The 14,541-nt window shown below is 46.1% G+C and overlaps 1 protein-coding gene and 2 non-coding genes across 5 annotated transcripts; all 3 read right to left on the reverse strand.

Annotated features, from left to right (window-relative positions):
- Positions 1-359: 359 nt before the first annotated feature.
- Positions 360-14,482, reverse strand: LOC124207326 (E3 ubiquitin-protein ligase UBR2-like). Of its 3 annotated transcripts, XM_046604721.1 has the most exons (22): positions 12,976-14,482; positions 12,657-12,908; positions 8,655-12,369; positions 8,380-8,451; positions 8,105-8,295; positions 7,786-8,031; positions 7,610-7,721; positions 7,307-7,543; positions 7,045-7,236; positions 6,825-6,971; positions 6,559-6,754; positions 6,235-6,476; positions 5,374-6,168; positions 4,640-5,311; positions 4,367-4,571; positions 3,874-4,294; positions 3,409-3,790; positions 2,482-2,691; positions 2,227-2,406; positions 1,504-2,130; positions 1,289-1,427; positions 360-1,192 (listed from the first exon to the last, which is right to left on the reverse strand). In XM_046604721.1, exons 3-22 carry the CDS (start codon positions 8,916-8,918, stop codon positions 993-995), a joined length of 5,730 nt encoding a protein of 1,909 aa, XP_046460677.1. In that variant the 5' UTR covers positions 8,919-12,369; positions 12,657-12,908; positions 12,976-14,482; the 3' UTR covers positions 360-992. The 3 variants fall into 3 exon arrangements, with proteins under 3 accessions (XP_046460677.1, XP_046460676.1, XP_046460674.1); XM_046604720.1 differs by lacking the exons at positions 12,657-12,908; positions 12,976-14,482 and having other exon boundaries at positions 4,352-4,571; positions 8,655-9,227; XM_046604718.1 differs by lacking the exons at positions 12,657-12,908; positions 12,976-14,482 and having other exon boundaries at positions 1,504-2,406; positions 8,655-9,228.
- Trnap-ugg lies at positions 2,851-2,922 on the reverse strand. Its single transcript has one exon. It is a non-coding gene; the product is annotated as a tRNA-Pro (tRNA).
- Trnap-cgg lies at positions 3,317-3,388 on the reverse strand. The gene has a single exon. It is a non-coding gene; the product is annotated as a tRNA-Pro (tRNA).
- Positions 14,483-14,541: the final 59 nt, after the last annotated feature.

Genomic DNA, 14,541 nt, shown 5'->3' on the forward strand with positions numbered 1-14,541 from the left:
AAGAAAAAGAAAAAAAGAAAACGATTTCCTTATTGGGATTTTACACGGTTCCAACATGGTCATCATCATAATCGACACAGTGGGTGTGGGATGATGTCAGTGGGAATATTCTCGATCGTCGATGAAAAACCCCCACATCCACACGCAATAAGTGTATTCATTTTTTGTTTTGTTTTTCACTTCTTTCATCACCATCTTCTCGTCTTTGTTTTTTTTTCTTCTTCTTTACTTTTTATGCAAGTTAAATGATATTTTTCACATCAAATTAGAAAACAATATTTTAAGTGGGGGGGAGTAAAGAAAAAAGAGATAGAAGGTAGAAGAAGATGGGGGAGTGACAAAATGATGAGGGAAAACAAAAAAATTCATTGCTTCATTATTTCTGTAATTCTTCTTTCACAGTGAAAACTTAAGTGCTTCCTCCGCGTAAAATTCAAAAATTTCCTATTCGCTCGATATTTTTTTGTTTTATCTTTTCAAACCTTTTCAAAACATTTTCCAAAATAAGTGTACACAAAAAGTGTTTGTGGACGCGATTGTTTTTTGTTTGTTTGCTTCTCGAAACCCAATTCCCTAATAGGCGAAAAACCGAAAAGAAAAAAAAGTAATGGTGAAATATAATCGAGAATTAACTTTTACAAGAAAGAAACAATATAACATTGTCAAAACAAACGAAAGAGAAAAGAAGATTGAAAGATTCACAAACAGAAAAGAAAGAGGGGGGGTTTTTTCAATGGTTGGCTCTCCCAATCAGCAGCCCCTCCCACTTCCTCTCCCAGCATTGCCTTTGCATTTAGTAATTCATCATCTAAGTTTAATTCCGAAAATAATAAAGAGAAAAAAAATAGAAACTATTAAGTTTCATTAATTAATTTTTTTTTTTGCGACACCCACAACAAGGTAAGCCTGTAAATAGTACGAGAAAGAAGAATAAGAAAAAAAAGGGCGGTTAAACACAGGTGTGTGTGTGGGGGGTAGAGATATTTGGAGGATTAAAGGTGGTGCCATTCGGTCACGACGAGAGCCTGGGAGTTTTCCATGTACTTTGCCGCTTCGTTGTAAAGACCGTGGGAGCGCCAGAGGAGCTCCAACTTACGACGCGATGCATCACAAATGTGAAGTGGATCACCCCGGCGCAGGCCCTGGTCCGTCTCGCCGTAAGCATCGACGTAAGGCGGAGGTAAGAAACAACCTGAGAGAAAGACAAAAAAATGAACATTTCCCATCATTCAACATGTTAATGATGGGCATAGAACTTAGAAAAGAAGATAAGGAAATAGATACGAACCTTTGCTTTTTCCAGCCATCAGGAGCAGTTTACATTCCCGGACTCGCAAAAATAGACAAGCTCCTAATCCGCACAATTGAGCGTGAGCCGTACAGGCTCCCACTTGCTGCCCATCCAATTCCGTCTGGCAACAGTAGCTCTGAAAAACAAACAAAACAAAATTCAATAAATAAAGGTCGAAGGAATTCAGTTAACTTTAGTTGACTTTTACGCACTTGAGAGCAGAGCATTTTGCCAGTCACGAGGCACATGGCCGGAGTGCGAGCTTCGTCGCCCTCGCTATTGGGACACGTGAAGAGCGAGGCCGCGTTAATGAGCTCACTGTAGTCGGACGGGAGCTGAATGAGCCCGGACGAGATAACGGGAAAGGTCCACGGTGGCCTGGGTTTAGCTGCTGCCGCTTCGACCACGGCCACGTCACTGGTGGTGGCCGTCGGCGGGACGAGCGACATGTTCCACAGAGAAAGCAACGGTCTGGCCCAGCTCTCCGAGACGAGCTGGCCGAGCGACTCGACGCCCAAATAGCGCAACCAGAGGACGGCCTCGGCGTAGTTGTCGTAAGCGTCGTCCAGTTTCGGGTACGGGATGTTGGTGATGAAGTGAAACAGGATGGCCGACGACCGGAAGAACGGCAGACATTGTTCCGTCACCCACTTCTCAGTCGTGAGGGTGACATCAGGGCGGCCCAGCAACTGCAGGTAACTCTGCCAACTTTCACTGGTGGCGAACGTGCTGCTACTACACGACGGCTGATCCATATCCATATCGTCGGATGCGGGCGCCATTGTAGCCGCGATTTGCGTCACATGACAAAACAGACAAAGACGGAAAATGTGCCAAGCCTGAAAAAAAGGAGAAGACGATTCATCATTGTAATTAAGACTCGAGAGAAATAGGAAAGAAAAAGAAAAAAAAACATGAGCAGAGTCATTATTTACTAAAATTGGGTTGAACTGGGGGACTCCTCGGACGTCGCTGTCAAAAGATGGCTCACTAAGTGAAGGCAAGGTACAAAAGAGACCGAGCAATAGACCGAATGCGTCAATCTCTAAGACGGAAATTGTACTACTGGGCAGCAGAACCATACGCAATAAGTGAAGGGCATAGTTCTTCATCACCTATTGCATTCAAATACGATTGAAAAGGTTAATGGGTAAATGAGTTTTGACGTTGGAAATAGAAATGAATTTTACTTCTTGTGACGTGACGATGGACTCCATAGAAATCACAAGCCGCAGAAGCGCTCGCAGTCCCTCCTCCTGACGGGCGGCCAGCCCAGTTGAAGGACTGTGATTCTGATAGGCAAGTAAAGATTCCGTTGATAAGATGGTGTAAGCTGTCGCTTGGGCAATCGCCATAGGAACACGAATATCATCTGCATTAGGGTTGGCTGCTACGGCCGTCTGCAGAAGAAAAAAAAAAGTTATTATTATAATTTTTTTTTTCAAGTTAATTACTCAAAATCATTAGAAATGTACCGAAAATAATCGCAATAAAATTTCTAACAATGAAAGTCAAAACAAAATATTATATTGACTTAATTTAACGAAAAAAGAAGACATGGGCCTGTCCGGGATTTGAACCCGGGACCTCTCGCACCCAAAGCGAGAATCATACCCCTAGACCAACAGGCCACATACGAATCGAGTTTCTAAGCTATGTGATCGCACACTGGGAATGGCTACATTTCCTTTGAAAATTCGAAACAAATAGTTTTACATACGTTAAACTACACTAAATTAGCGGAAAAATTACTATTTACAATTTAACATTAGAAACTCAAGACACAATGCCAAAAATAACCTTGAAACAATTCAAAAAAATAAAAATAAAAAAAAAACAGCATTGCCTCTGCTACTGCTACAGTGCTACGAGTAGTAGTCACGGAAAGAATGTGCCCGTTTTTTTTTAATGAAAATTTTCAATAAAACGAAGAAAATCAATAAAATTAATTTAAAAAAATAATACTAAGCAAGATTCTTCATTATTAAATGTGAAAAAAGAAGAAAAAAGCAAAAAAGAACGTCTGGGCCTGACCGGGATTTGAACCCGGGACCTCTCGCACCCGAAGCGAGAATCATACCCCTAGACCATCAGGCCACATATGAAAACAAACTTACCGTGTATACTGACTGGACGAACAGGGAAGCCATCTCCTTTAGAGTTGCAGCGATCTTGGGTCGAGAGCGAGCCGTGAGCACGTTGACAAACAACTTAGATTTCATGGACCCTAATTTCGTTTCCATCTCCGCCGGCCCACAAGTTTCGTAGACGTTGGTGTTATCCGTTTTGGCGTATTTGACTTCTCGAGTGTTGTCGGCAAGGAGCTGCAAGCCTTCCAACCAAATGTTCATATCAGCTTGGCCAGCTTCAGATCCAGTGGGACGGATGCTGGATGCGGATCGATTGGGTAAAATGGGTAAGACCGCGTTGGACAAGCTTTTACACAACGGGCAGAGAAACTCGTGACGTTCCACATCGTAACTGGCGCTTTGTCGGGGTCTAATTTGAATTTTAGAAAATGATTTAGTCATTAAAAAAAAAATTCTAGAAAGTAGCGTTGACGAAAGCTCCTTTCTATTTACCGATAAGATCTTCTACGTTCGCGACCGAGAAGGGAGTCGAAATGTTGCTGCCAGCACTGAAAGTGCATGACGTGGCCACACGTTGATATATGAGTTCCGATCCGCCTACCGGCGTCAATCAGCATCGGCCAAGTTTCGGGCAGCGGCTCTTCCGTCGCCGCCTTGTCGTTCTTCCACCTTAAAACGGTCGACAACTGGACGAAAGACGCCAGCACCATGGCGGGCTGCTCGCCCGTCTGGCGATGTTCTTCCTGGCAAACGATACACGTGTAACTGGTTTCGGACGTTGAGGGAGCCACCGTGAAGCCCGGGCCGAGGCAAACAGGGAAGATTTGAGCGCTAGAAGGAGATTCAGACAAGTCCATGGCAGATCCGCTTAGAGTTGAACCAAGATTCGAAGCTGTCGGGGCGCCACCACTCTCTGGAATATGAAATTGTAAAGTGAGAAGACGGGCAGAGATAAGGGAGGAAAAAAAACCTGAGATAGATGAACCTGTTTCTTGGAACAGTTTTGCATGCTCCTTGATGAAACTCTTTTGCTGGGCCGACATCTGAGCCAAGATGGCAGCTCGTCGAGCTGCCGCCATTTCAGCTTTCCTTTGACGGGCAGCAGCTTCCGCTGGGGATTCTTGTCCAGGTCCTTCGGCTGATTCGGCTTCCATCGAGGCACCACCAGCTCCTTCTGTAGAGCCTCTTGACTGTGTTTGAAAGTAAGGGGCTCGTTTTAACTCCCCATAACCAGGCGATTTTATGAACATGTCATTACCTGGGCAGCAGAGTGCACTGAGCGAAATTTGCGGATAGTCCACATCAGCAACGGGCGATGAACGTCCACCCGGCCGTTGGTTTGCAACGACTCGAGAACTGTGAGCAACCGGAAGTTTTCTTGAGCTTGTACGCTGAAATCGAAAGGCGGCCGAGACTTGTCCTGCTGGCGAGATTCTTCTTCTCGAAGTGCCAGTCCAGTCAGATGCAAAGCGGCCTGCAGCTGGCCCTCGGAGAAGGTCCTCGAGCGGAGGTCGTATGTCCTCAACAGAACCTGGTGGATGAGGTGCATGGTGATCTGGCAATTCATCAATCCGACTAGATTGCGCAGGGCAGGAGCCAGGGGAATAGGTACGGGTGGCGGGCAACAGTTCTCCTCGTTACGGCCACGGCGGATCTTGCGGACATTGTCCTCCGATCGCGACTGATCTTCGCGGCTGTAGTGGTAGTGGTACACGTTATAGTCGCCGTAGAATTCCGGTTTGAGCGAAAAGACGCCGCGGCCGGTCCCCTGCAACGGTTTGCGGAAGACGGCCACTTTGTCAGCCACACGCTCCAGTCCCGTCTCGTGGTGAGCATCTTCCGGGAGGGCCCGGTTGAGAGCCGCATGTCCCTGGGATTCCACACACAACAGGTGAAGCACTTCGTGGCTAAGACACTCATCTTCATCCACCTGTTTTTTAAAATGATTTGAATTAATCGATGTCAAATAGGTTGAACTTGGTCGAGATTTACCTGGCCAATGCCGGGCGTGAATCTTTCCAGTGACAAGATGATGATGAGACGGAGAAACTCTTCTGCGATGAATATCGTTTGGCGAAGTCCGTCTTCTTCGGCGTTGCTCTTTTTGGTGGATGAAGTCGTCTGCTTGGCCAGCAGCTGTTGGTTGGCGTCGAAATCGGCCTGGGCCCAACTCAGCAGACTGAAGCGATGGAGGCATGCCAACAGGAAAGAATCGGGGGAATCGAAGAGGGCGGCGCTGAGCTGCAACAGGACTATGTCACGGTCGTACATTTCCGTCCGGCAGCGCACGTTCTGATAAAAGTAGAGCTGATTGATCAGCGAGTAGCCGTTGTGACGCCACATTCCGGCTTGCACTTGCGCCATCAGGACTTGTAGTCGGAGAGGGGCTTCCATCAGCTGGAGGAGAGTCGGTTTCGCTTCCAGCGTCATCTCCGAGCAATCCCATTCGAGTCCGTGTTTGGGCAGGGCCAGCAACAATCCGGAGATCATTCGCGATAGCGGAAGGTGAACGCTGACCGGTTGCGTGGAGACGTCGTAATCGTAGCAGAGCTGCGTAAAGTTCAAGAGCGTAACGGCGTTCTTGGGCTGCTGCTCGGTCGGCTGCAGTTCTTGAAACTTTTTCAAAGCGGCTCTGGTGGATTTGAGAAGGACTTTGCGATCTGATGCGCACCACTGAACAATAAGGGTCAGGACGGGCGCCAGTTTGCAGTGAAGGTTGAAAGCGGCTTCCCATTCCGCTTCGAATTCCACGTGCTGGCCAGTTTGGCGGACGACACTGTCCATTCCCTGTGAAGAAATCAGTGTGAGTCAAATCTATAAACAACTCTTTGAACAAGGCCAATCATTTCTTACCTCCATGGATGAAAGTAACGAGAGAAGCATGCTGAGGCCCTGAAGAAAGCCTTTGCGCAAAGGATCACTCCATCGTCCGGATGTTGAATCCGTGTCATCGGCCACCTGCGTCTGCATTTGTAAGCCTTCGTCCAATTCCGGAAGAGGAACAGCAGACAATAAGTACTTGATGTCGTAGAGGACGTACATGGCCCGCCGGAATGACTGTTGATTCCGACTTCGGTCAAAGGACAAGAGTCCGTCTGCGTATCATATACATTTCAAATTAGATTACAGGGGGAAAACAACAACACGAACATGTTGTTGGTGAGGTTCAGGGCTTACCCAAGTTCTTCCGGCGATCGATCTCGCCGAGAAAGCATCGCAGTAACGCTGCTAAGGCTCCGTGATGGCCCATCAAGTACTGGGCGAGCGTCGGTACGGTGAACAACTGTACAGAGAGCGACGTCACGCTATGCGAATGATCGTGATCGTCCGAAATAAAGTCGGACATCAACCGGCCATAGTGTCGAGTAAATATCTGGCGGAATTTCAAAGGAATTAAGAGGCCATATTGATCAAAGTAAAAGAAAAATGAGAAGAAAACTTACGGTGGCAAAGTCTCGTTTGGCATCGGGATCCATCAGTAATCCGGCGATAAAGAGCCGATGCCAAGCCGATCGAGCGGCTTTCCACAACTGAGTGTCGGACAGAAGGACGGATTCGAGGAGCGATACCTCAGAGTCCCGCGTAATCGGCTGAAATGTATTGCAAATTTACCGGATGAACGCTAATGAATTGCTGATTGGGCAAAAGAAAAATCTCCGATACCTTCATGATGATATCGGCCAAAAGGAGACGAAAGCCTTCGCAAATGCCCATCAATTTGCGCAACCAGTTGAGGAGGCGGAGGGCGTGTCCCTGATGAGCCAAAAAGGGTCCGAGGAGGACGCAGACTTTCAGGGCACGTGGAGGCAATCGTGAAGTGTGCCGCTCGATGGCAGATCGGGCTTGATTGCACGCCTGATTATTATCAATTCAATTTATTAGTCGGGCTCAAAAAACGTTGTGGGTCAAGTTTCGGCGTTTCTACCTGAAACGACGAACAGCGGACGATGCTCCTGCCCTCCCGGTCGATACAAGTGGCCAGATCGACCGCCTCACGCGAACTGACATCCAATGAACGCTGCAGAGCTTGAATGACCTGCTCGAACGTGTGCGATTCGTCATTGTAGACGGCTGTGGCGTACACCGAAGTGTACAGCTCCGGTCCGCATGGGCCGAAATCACGCCGATCCACCGGCATCGATCCGCTATCGCCTTCTTTGATCTACACAATAGGAGGAGGCGAATGAAGTCAATTCCATTCCGGTGATAAATAAAGGGTGACACTCACTTTCAAGTCGGCAGGCAAGTTGAGATTGGTGTTGGATCCCAACAATTCCTGGGCGTATTTCAGCACCGCCTCGATGACAATCCTGCAGCGATCGCCCATGTTGACGGCCGCTCTGGAGATGAAATTGTTCAGTTAAAGATTGGTGGAGAGATGATTTAAAATGAGGGATGATTTACATTCGATCCAGACGATCTAGAGCTGCCTTCTTTCTGGCGGCGGGATCGAGCAACAGGGCGGAAGCGGTGGCATCGCACTTATGAAGCGAGCAACGTGGGGCTTGGCGCCAAGCTTCCGTATCACCGCAATCACAATAACCTCCTCCCACGGACGTGCTCAATTTGTAGCGATGTTGTTTGTGCTCCGAGTTACGGAAACAGTCTGCGCACAGAACGCATGTCGGATCAGCTCCACAATCCCGACAGCTGATGGAAGACGAATGAGAATTTTTAGTTATTATTTCATTAAATTTAATAAAACTATTAATCAACTTCATACCTGTATGTTGGTTCTCCCATTCGGAAGACTCTACCACACAGAGCCGGGGGATTGTCATTTTTGGAGAGCTCTTCCCACACTTTGTTGGGGTCTCCAGTAGGTGCTGCACAGAGGAATTGCTCCAGTGGAAGTATCATCTCTCTCACCACTTGTGCTTCGTCATACAGAGACTCCATGCAGTTGTGCCCAGGCTAGATACAATATTAACGGAATACCAAGTTAAGTTTTCGAAGTTTCAATTCATGGTACTTGAGAACAGAAAAGTTTCTTTTTACCACCGGGCAAAAGTTGGGTGGGACTACCATCTTCCAGAATTCCCTTAGACACTGGGTGGTGAATGTTCCTTCCTGCAAGTCAAATGAAGAATTCTCGTTACTAACAAAACCAAAACTGTTGCCGATAATAAGAAATGAATCAATTGGTGTGTTGTGTCACAAAACCCCTCAAAACTTGGTGACGTTTTCAAAGTAATGTTATCCAAAGTTGGATTAACCTTCACACATTTTTGGTAGTTTTGTGACAACATCAGAGAGTTGCCGGGGAAACAGACCTGGTACATTTGGAGCCACCGTTCAACAACTTTGGGTTTGTCATCCCAAGGCATGTTGGGGCAAATGCCTGTGTAGTGTTCATCATTGTCTGAAGGTGAAAACCGAAGTTCGACACTGGGCGATCCTGAGCTTTTCGTCATATCAATCCCGCCAATATCCGAATTGGTCACATAAAGTTCGTCATTGCTGTGTTCAAGTTCCATATCGTCTGTACTATCTTCGTCGCTAAACGAATGCAAAATCAAGTCCTCGATTGGATCCATGCTGACAATTTAGAGGGAACAAATGAGTTGCCAACAAAAAGAGGATCTCGAATAAGCCAACAGGGAGAGTGTGATTCTCCTGTTTTGATAGTTCACATTAAACTTCACTTTCAATTGATTTTGGCCTCGTTCTTTCGACCAAAAAGCCTTTTTCTTTTCCAACGTTGGTTAGAAATCGTCACATAATTTCACTTTCACCCATCAGCTGTTTGGTTCTTGGCGTTGAGTTTGGGACTCGTTCGCTAGATGGCGACGATTGATAAATCGCGGGACGACAACAGCACACACCAATCCGCTCCGTGATCGGAACTTTTATCGACTGGCTGCAGGCTTCCCTGCACGTTTCCCTATTCTCGTCGGCGATGCTCTTATGTAACGTGTGTTTAGTATAAATCATATCAACACACACGACAAGAGCTCCCAACAGCAGCCGGGGAAACAGACGTATAAACTACGGGTTTTTTAAATGAACTGTCTGGATGATTTATATCGAAAAACAAAAACTGACGGATGACGCTCAAAGCCACAAGAATATATATATTTCGAGTGGAAGCTTCACTCACTCGACAGACAGCCTCCGACGACATGCACAACATATTTCGATTAGAATATGATATGTATTATGTAGGTAAGCTTGTGATAAGTCGATACCTACGCTATTTTTCTACCGTACATTATGCAAAGACCCAGCAGTCAGGCCACGCCTCAGAAACTTTCCTCTCATCTGAATAAATCAACGCAAGAGAAAGAAGTAAAATCTCGTTGGAAAAAAAAAAATGTTGGGTTGTGCAGAGTGCTAGTCGTCGATTTATAACGATCACACGGAAATTCACAACGGGATCTGTTTTCTTTTCTTTTGGCCAATGTGCCATGTGGCAGACGGATGTAACAAAAGCAAGTAGTTTCCCACCGACACTATTACACGACTTCGTTTTCAATTTTTATTTTCCATCTTGTCTTGTTTCACTCACGTACTTGACGACCTCATACGTGAGCCACATGCGATACAACGTTGACGAGCGAATCCAATTAAATCGAGCTCTTTTCAAGCGCATCTAACGATATATGCGAATAACTGATGATGTGTACGTGATGATGATGATGACAGCAGTACACATAGCGCCATTTATTCCCCCCCGTCAAAATGGCAATAAATAAACCGCAGAAAATGTTGACTGCCAACAACCAATCAAAACATTTTTATTCCTCACACTTAAAGGCACAAGTCATAGAATTTTTAATCCACGCGATTTATGTTTATGACTCGAAGTCGAATTTGACATGTTACAACCCAGTTAAGTTTTAACTCGTCACATGATCAGAATCGAATTTGGAATTAGTTGTTTAAATCGACCGCTAGATGGCGAAGGCGACAAATTGTTCGCCAAATTCAAACCTTCATTAGCGAAGGAAAGAAAAAGCGCACGTTTCGTGCCTCCTATTTCTTGTCATGGGAGACAAACTGGGCGGTAGAAAATAAAACATAAATATTTGTGTGTATGTCTATCTACTACGTGTGTCATTTTATCGATTAGTCTGGCCGTGTGTGTGTGTTTGATTATTACGGCTCTTTGCAGGGCATCGGATCTCGGCGAAAAAAAGGAGCTAGACGCGGCGCTCGTTTATGTAACACAAACCCGGCGGCGATTCGATTTTTCCTGTTCCGGGGAATCGCGTTGACATTTTATATCCCGTTGCGTTTTCGGATGGAGGACCTTGGCGACGACGATGAGGAAAACAGAAAAGAAAGAAGAAAAAGCGTAGAGGGTGGTGGGGCGGGACCGTGAGTGAAGGGCGTCGCGCGGTGGTTTTTGGCTTTTGACGAGTCAAATAATAATAAGACGCACGTCATCGCCAGGCAGTGAGTCGTCGTCTTACAAATATACAACAAACAATCAACAAACAAACAACAAAAAATAACCCGCAGTGTGAGTCGGCCCTATAAATATAACAACTACGCCGGGCGTCCGGAAGAAACACACACGCCGTCCGCTACTGCGCTTCTTATAAGCCGACGACGGGGGGGGAGAGAGAGATCAAATCTCAAACGTCAGTGTAGCCGGGGGTAGTAGTCGAATTGTGTACATAATAACCAGAGTCAATCGTCATCCCCGACGGCCAACACCAGAAATTCCTGACTTTCCAACACGCCACATTGATAATAGACCTTGCTCGCCTCCCTCTCTATATATGATAGATCCACTTTGATGGTCTAGATCAAAGGATCTCTCCCTGGCTCCTAGTATATATATGGAGTGATGGGCCGCTCGTGAATCTTGGGGGTGGGCGATCCTGTATCCTAGAAATAATAAACGAGGCAGAAATATGATTTGGCATCTCTAGCTCCTATCTATATACTCCCGCCCGACGGCGAGAAACGGATCTAGACATATCGAATTTCTCGGCGGTATTTTTCGGCCCCCCCGATATCAAAATGGCACTGATTGTTGTAAATCATTCATTGCGTCATAGAGTGTACAGTGTACACGGGCTTCTATATAATCAAGTGCTTTTCAATGAACTATTTCAATGGAGTTGATATAGTATAACATTGAGAAATTGACGAGCGAGTCTTTTATTGCGTATTAGCGAATAGCAGCTCTGCTCTCCCATGTTAGACATTGTACATAATAAAAATAGGGGGGAGTGAGAGCGGGAGCGATCGATATGAAATCCCAATTTCATTCGCGGGGATCTTTTTTTTTTCCCCTATGTAACGCGCATCTACCATCCCCGCCAAATCGTAAAAAAGAAAAAGTTACAATAGAATTTACCAGATTTTCCAACCCATCAAAAGTCTGGAAAGAGAAAGTTCAGGAGCCAGTTGATTCTATCTGGCGAGAAAAATAAAAGTTTGCCTTTCCATAGAGTCATGTGATGGAGATTATTTCATCACCCAATGTTTTAATATACAACGGAGACAAGGAAATGGGGTGCAGCTGATGGAAAAGGATCGTCCCACCCCCACCCCCCGTTAGTGTTGTTGAGGAACCACGGCGAGCACATCATATCCGGTCCTGTCGTGAATTAGCATCATAATGAGCTGAGCTCAGCAGGAGCGAACACACAGGGGGAGGTGCTCCTCCCAGCATACCGCGGCGCGTGCTCTTAGATCTAATGGAGAGACGAAAGAGAGAGCGAGGGAAATCCCGCTGACGGTCTTTATTGGGCGAACGATATGAAACGAACGAGGCAGCGGAAAGCCCCCCCCCCCCCCCCCCCATTTTTTTTCGCCTATATACATTTCTATATGAGGGAGATGTCTAGAGACGCATTAATCAATATCATAATCCTCGCCCATGTCTCTCCTTCCAACGTGTAACGTACCTACAGCAGTCAAAGGCGGAATAGGTGGTGCCGTGATTAGTGGAATCCACCTCCGGAAGTCTTCCGTGTGACAGCGCGGGAAAAAAACACCCCATTCAAATTTTCGGTTAGATGATTTTTCGTTCTGTACAAGGGGGAAAAAGAAAAAGTTGAAATCAATTGGCATCATCGTTTTTAATATTAAGGAATAATAAAAATGTGACACGCGCGCGCACATGACTGAAGATGAAAAAAAAAGGAGATGAAGAAATTGCTGGGGAATGTCGCCCAGCGGTTTTTTATTCCTTGTGACGCGTGATTTGAATATATTAAAAATTGACGCCGCGGCTCTACGTTGTCTAATATGTAAAGAGGAAAGATGGAAAGGAAGAAGAAGAAGAAGAACATGTTGAAATATTCACCGCCACCTACCAGGAGAGGACATGTATATATGCGATTTTCCTTGAATTGCAGACGGGAAAGAGGGGCGGGATCAATCGATAAATCTCCACCAGCCACCACCACCGCCAGCAGTAGCAGCCAGCCAGCGCACATATCTCCACAAAACAGCGAATGTTTTGACTGATGATGATGGCTTTTATATTCATAACGGAGGAGTCGCCCCTCCTTTTGTCCTATTCACAATGACCTCGAGAAAAGGCGTGGGCTGCTGTAGTATAATATCTAGAAGGAGACAATGTTTGATTAGAAAAAATATTTAGTCCCGAAACGAAGATTGAAGTCGATTCACCTCTGAAAAACACCATTTCCCATGGTGAACGCAATTCAATGATGATATTATGATGGGTACACGCAATTTTGATGAAAGCCGCTTTCCGATCGAGTTTCTCCCCCGGCAGCTCTCCACTCCTAGTATGAATATCGATTATTGGTTATTCAGCAGTTTCAGTGACCTCTTCTTCTTTTTAGACGATTTTCACGTTCGTGCTCTTTTGTTGGTCGCCTGGGTCACGGACTCCCCCCGCTTGAAATGCCAACGACAATATCTTTTCAACAGGTTCTTCTTCTGCACACATTTGCCTATAAATGGGAGAGAGAAAATATAAAAATTTTAGTGGGAGGTAATAATAAGAAAACGGTCCAGCAGGGGGCAGTTGACGGCCTGGAATTTTCATATCCTGGAAAAAAAAAAGAAATTTGGTATGCCAGTCACCATCGAGGGCTGGACGCATTTGATACACACTGACCAACGGCGGGAGGCGGTGATTTACGACATTTAATATCGTCTGCACAGCGTCTGAAGAAATACGAGCGGGAAAAATCAAATTATCCGGCAATATCATTTAAAAAAAAAATGAGTTAAAGTGACGCGCACTACTCTCTAATATCAAAATTGATATAAATAAAGGTCAATCGGATTGGCTGTCTCCCCCCTCCCCCCCCCCCCCCCCCCACGGTGTAACTTGTTTACGGTTTCGTGCAGATTGGGCGCATCCCACAAAATAGAATTACGTCGTGTGCTGCTGTGGCCATCAGGAGCGTATCAAATATTTCTGGACCTTCCGAAAAGAACCGCTAATCGATTTTTCTTTTTTCCTTTTTTTCCCGGCAAAAGTCAATGACGGGCGGTGGCGGCTTCTCCCACGGCGACCGGGACAAGTTCCGTCTGCTCGTCAATAATCCCATCACGTCTGGCGGGCCGTGTGTTTCCAAAACAGGAGCCTCTATAGCCAGCCAGTCTCCAGCCGTCGTCCGTGTCATTATCTCTTCTCTTCTGCCGCCGCCGAGCATCAAATGGATTGGCAAACTGTCGGAGAAAATTCAAGGAGACATCATCAAGAGTAGTAAGATGGTTGTCGGTCCAATTTTGATATGCGCTCCTAACCAGGAGGGAGTAGGAGGAGGGAGGGGAGCGCGTATATCATCATCAACTTGTTGTTTGTTTGCCCGCCCCGTTCTCAACATGTTATGATGAGGAGCAACCCAGGAGCGCCGAGGAGTTCGATCGAATTGTTCCCCCCCATTGTCGTGCAGATTTCAATGGGTCGTCGTTGGATAGGCAACAACTACACACCGAAAAAAGATAGAAGGGAAGAAGACAAGGCTCCTACAGGATCCTGTCTTCTCTGAAAAAGTAGAAAAGTTTCGCCTCCTACTTTCTTACACTGTAAATAGAGAGGAGGCCCAGGCTATTCAAGAGTGGCACGAAGAAAATCTATCTGTGTAGTTTAGACAGGAGCCGTATAGGAGACACACACAAAGGAAGCGACTCCTCCTACTCCCCTTTTTTTATAGCTCCTAGATAGTAGGTAGGTGTACAGTTCTCGCTGTAGGTCTTCTTCTTATAGACGTTTTT

The sequence above is a fragment of the Daphnia pulex genome, chromosome 11 (genome assembly GCF_021134715.1).
Source record: "Daphnia pulex isolate KAP4 chromosome 11, ASM2113471v1".
In the NCBI taxonomy this organism is placed as follows: domain Eukaryota; kingdom Metazoa; phylum Arthropoda; class Branchiopoda; order Diplostraca; family Daphniidae; genus Daphnia; species Daphnia pulex.

Bases quoted from the DNA above. Each gene is read 5' to 3' on its own strand.
- LOC124207326 (XM_046604718.1), bottom strand. From the start codon at position 8,918: ATGGATCCAATCGAGGACTTGATTTTGCATTCGTTTAGCGACGAAGAT. The intron at 7,544-7,609 runs GTGAGTGTCACC...CCTATTGTGTAG, and splicing joins ACTTGCCTGCCGACTTGAAA to ATCAAAGAAGGCGATAGCGG. The intron at 6,972-7,044 runs GTATCGGAGATT...AATACATTTCAG, and splicing joins TGGCCGATATCATCATGAAG to CCGATTACGCGGGACTCTGA.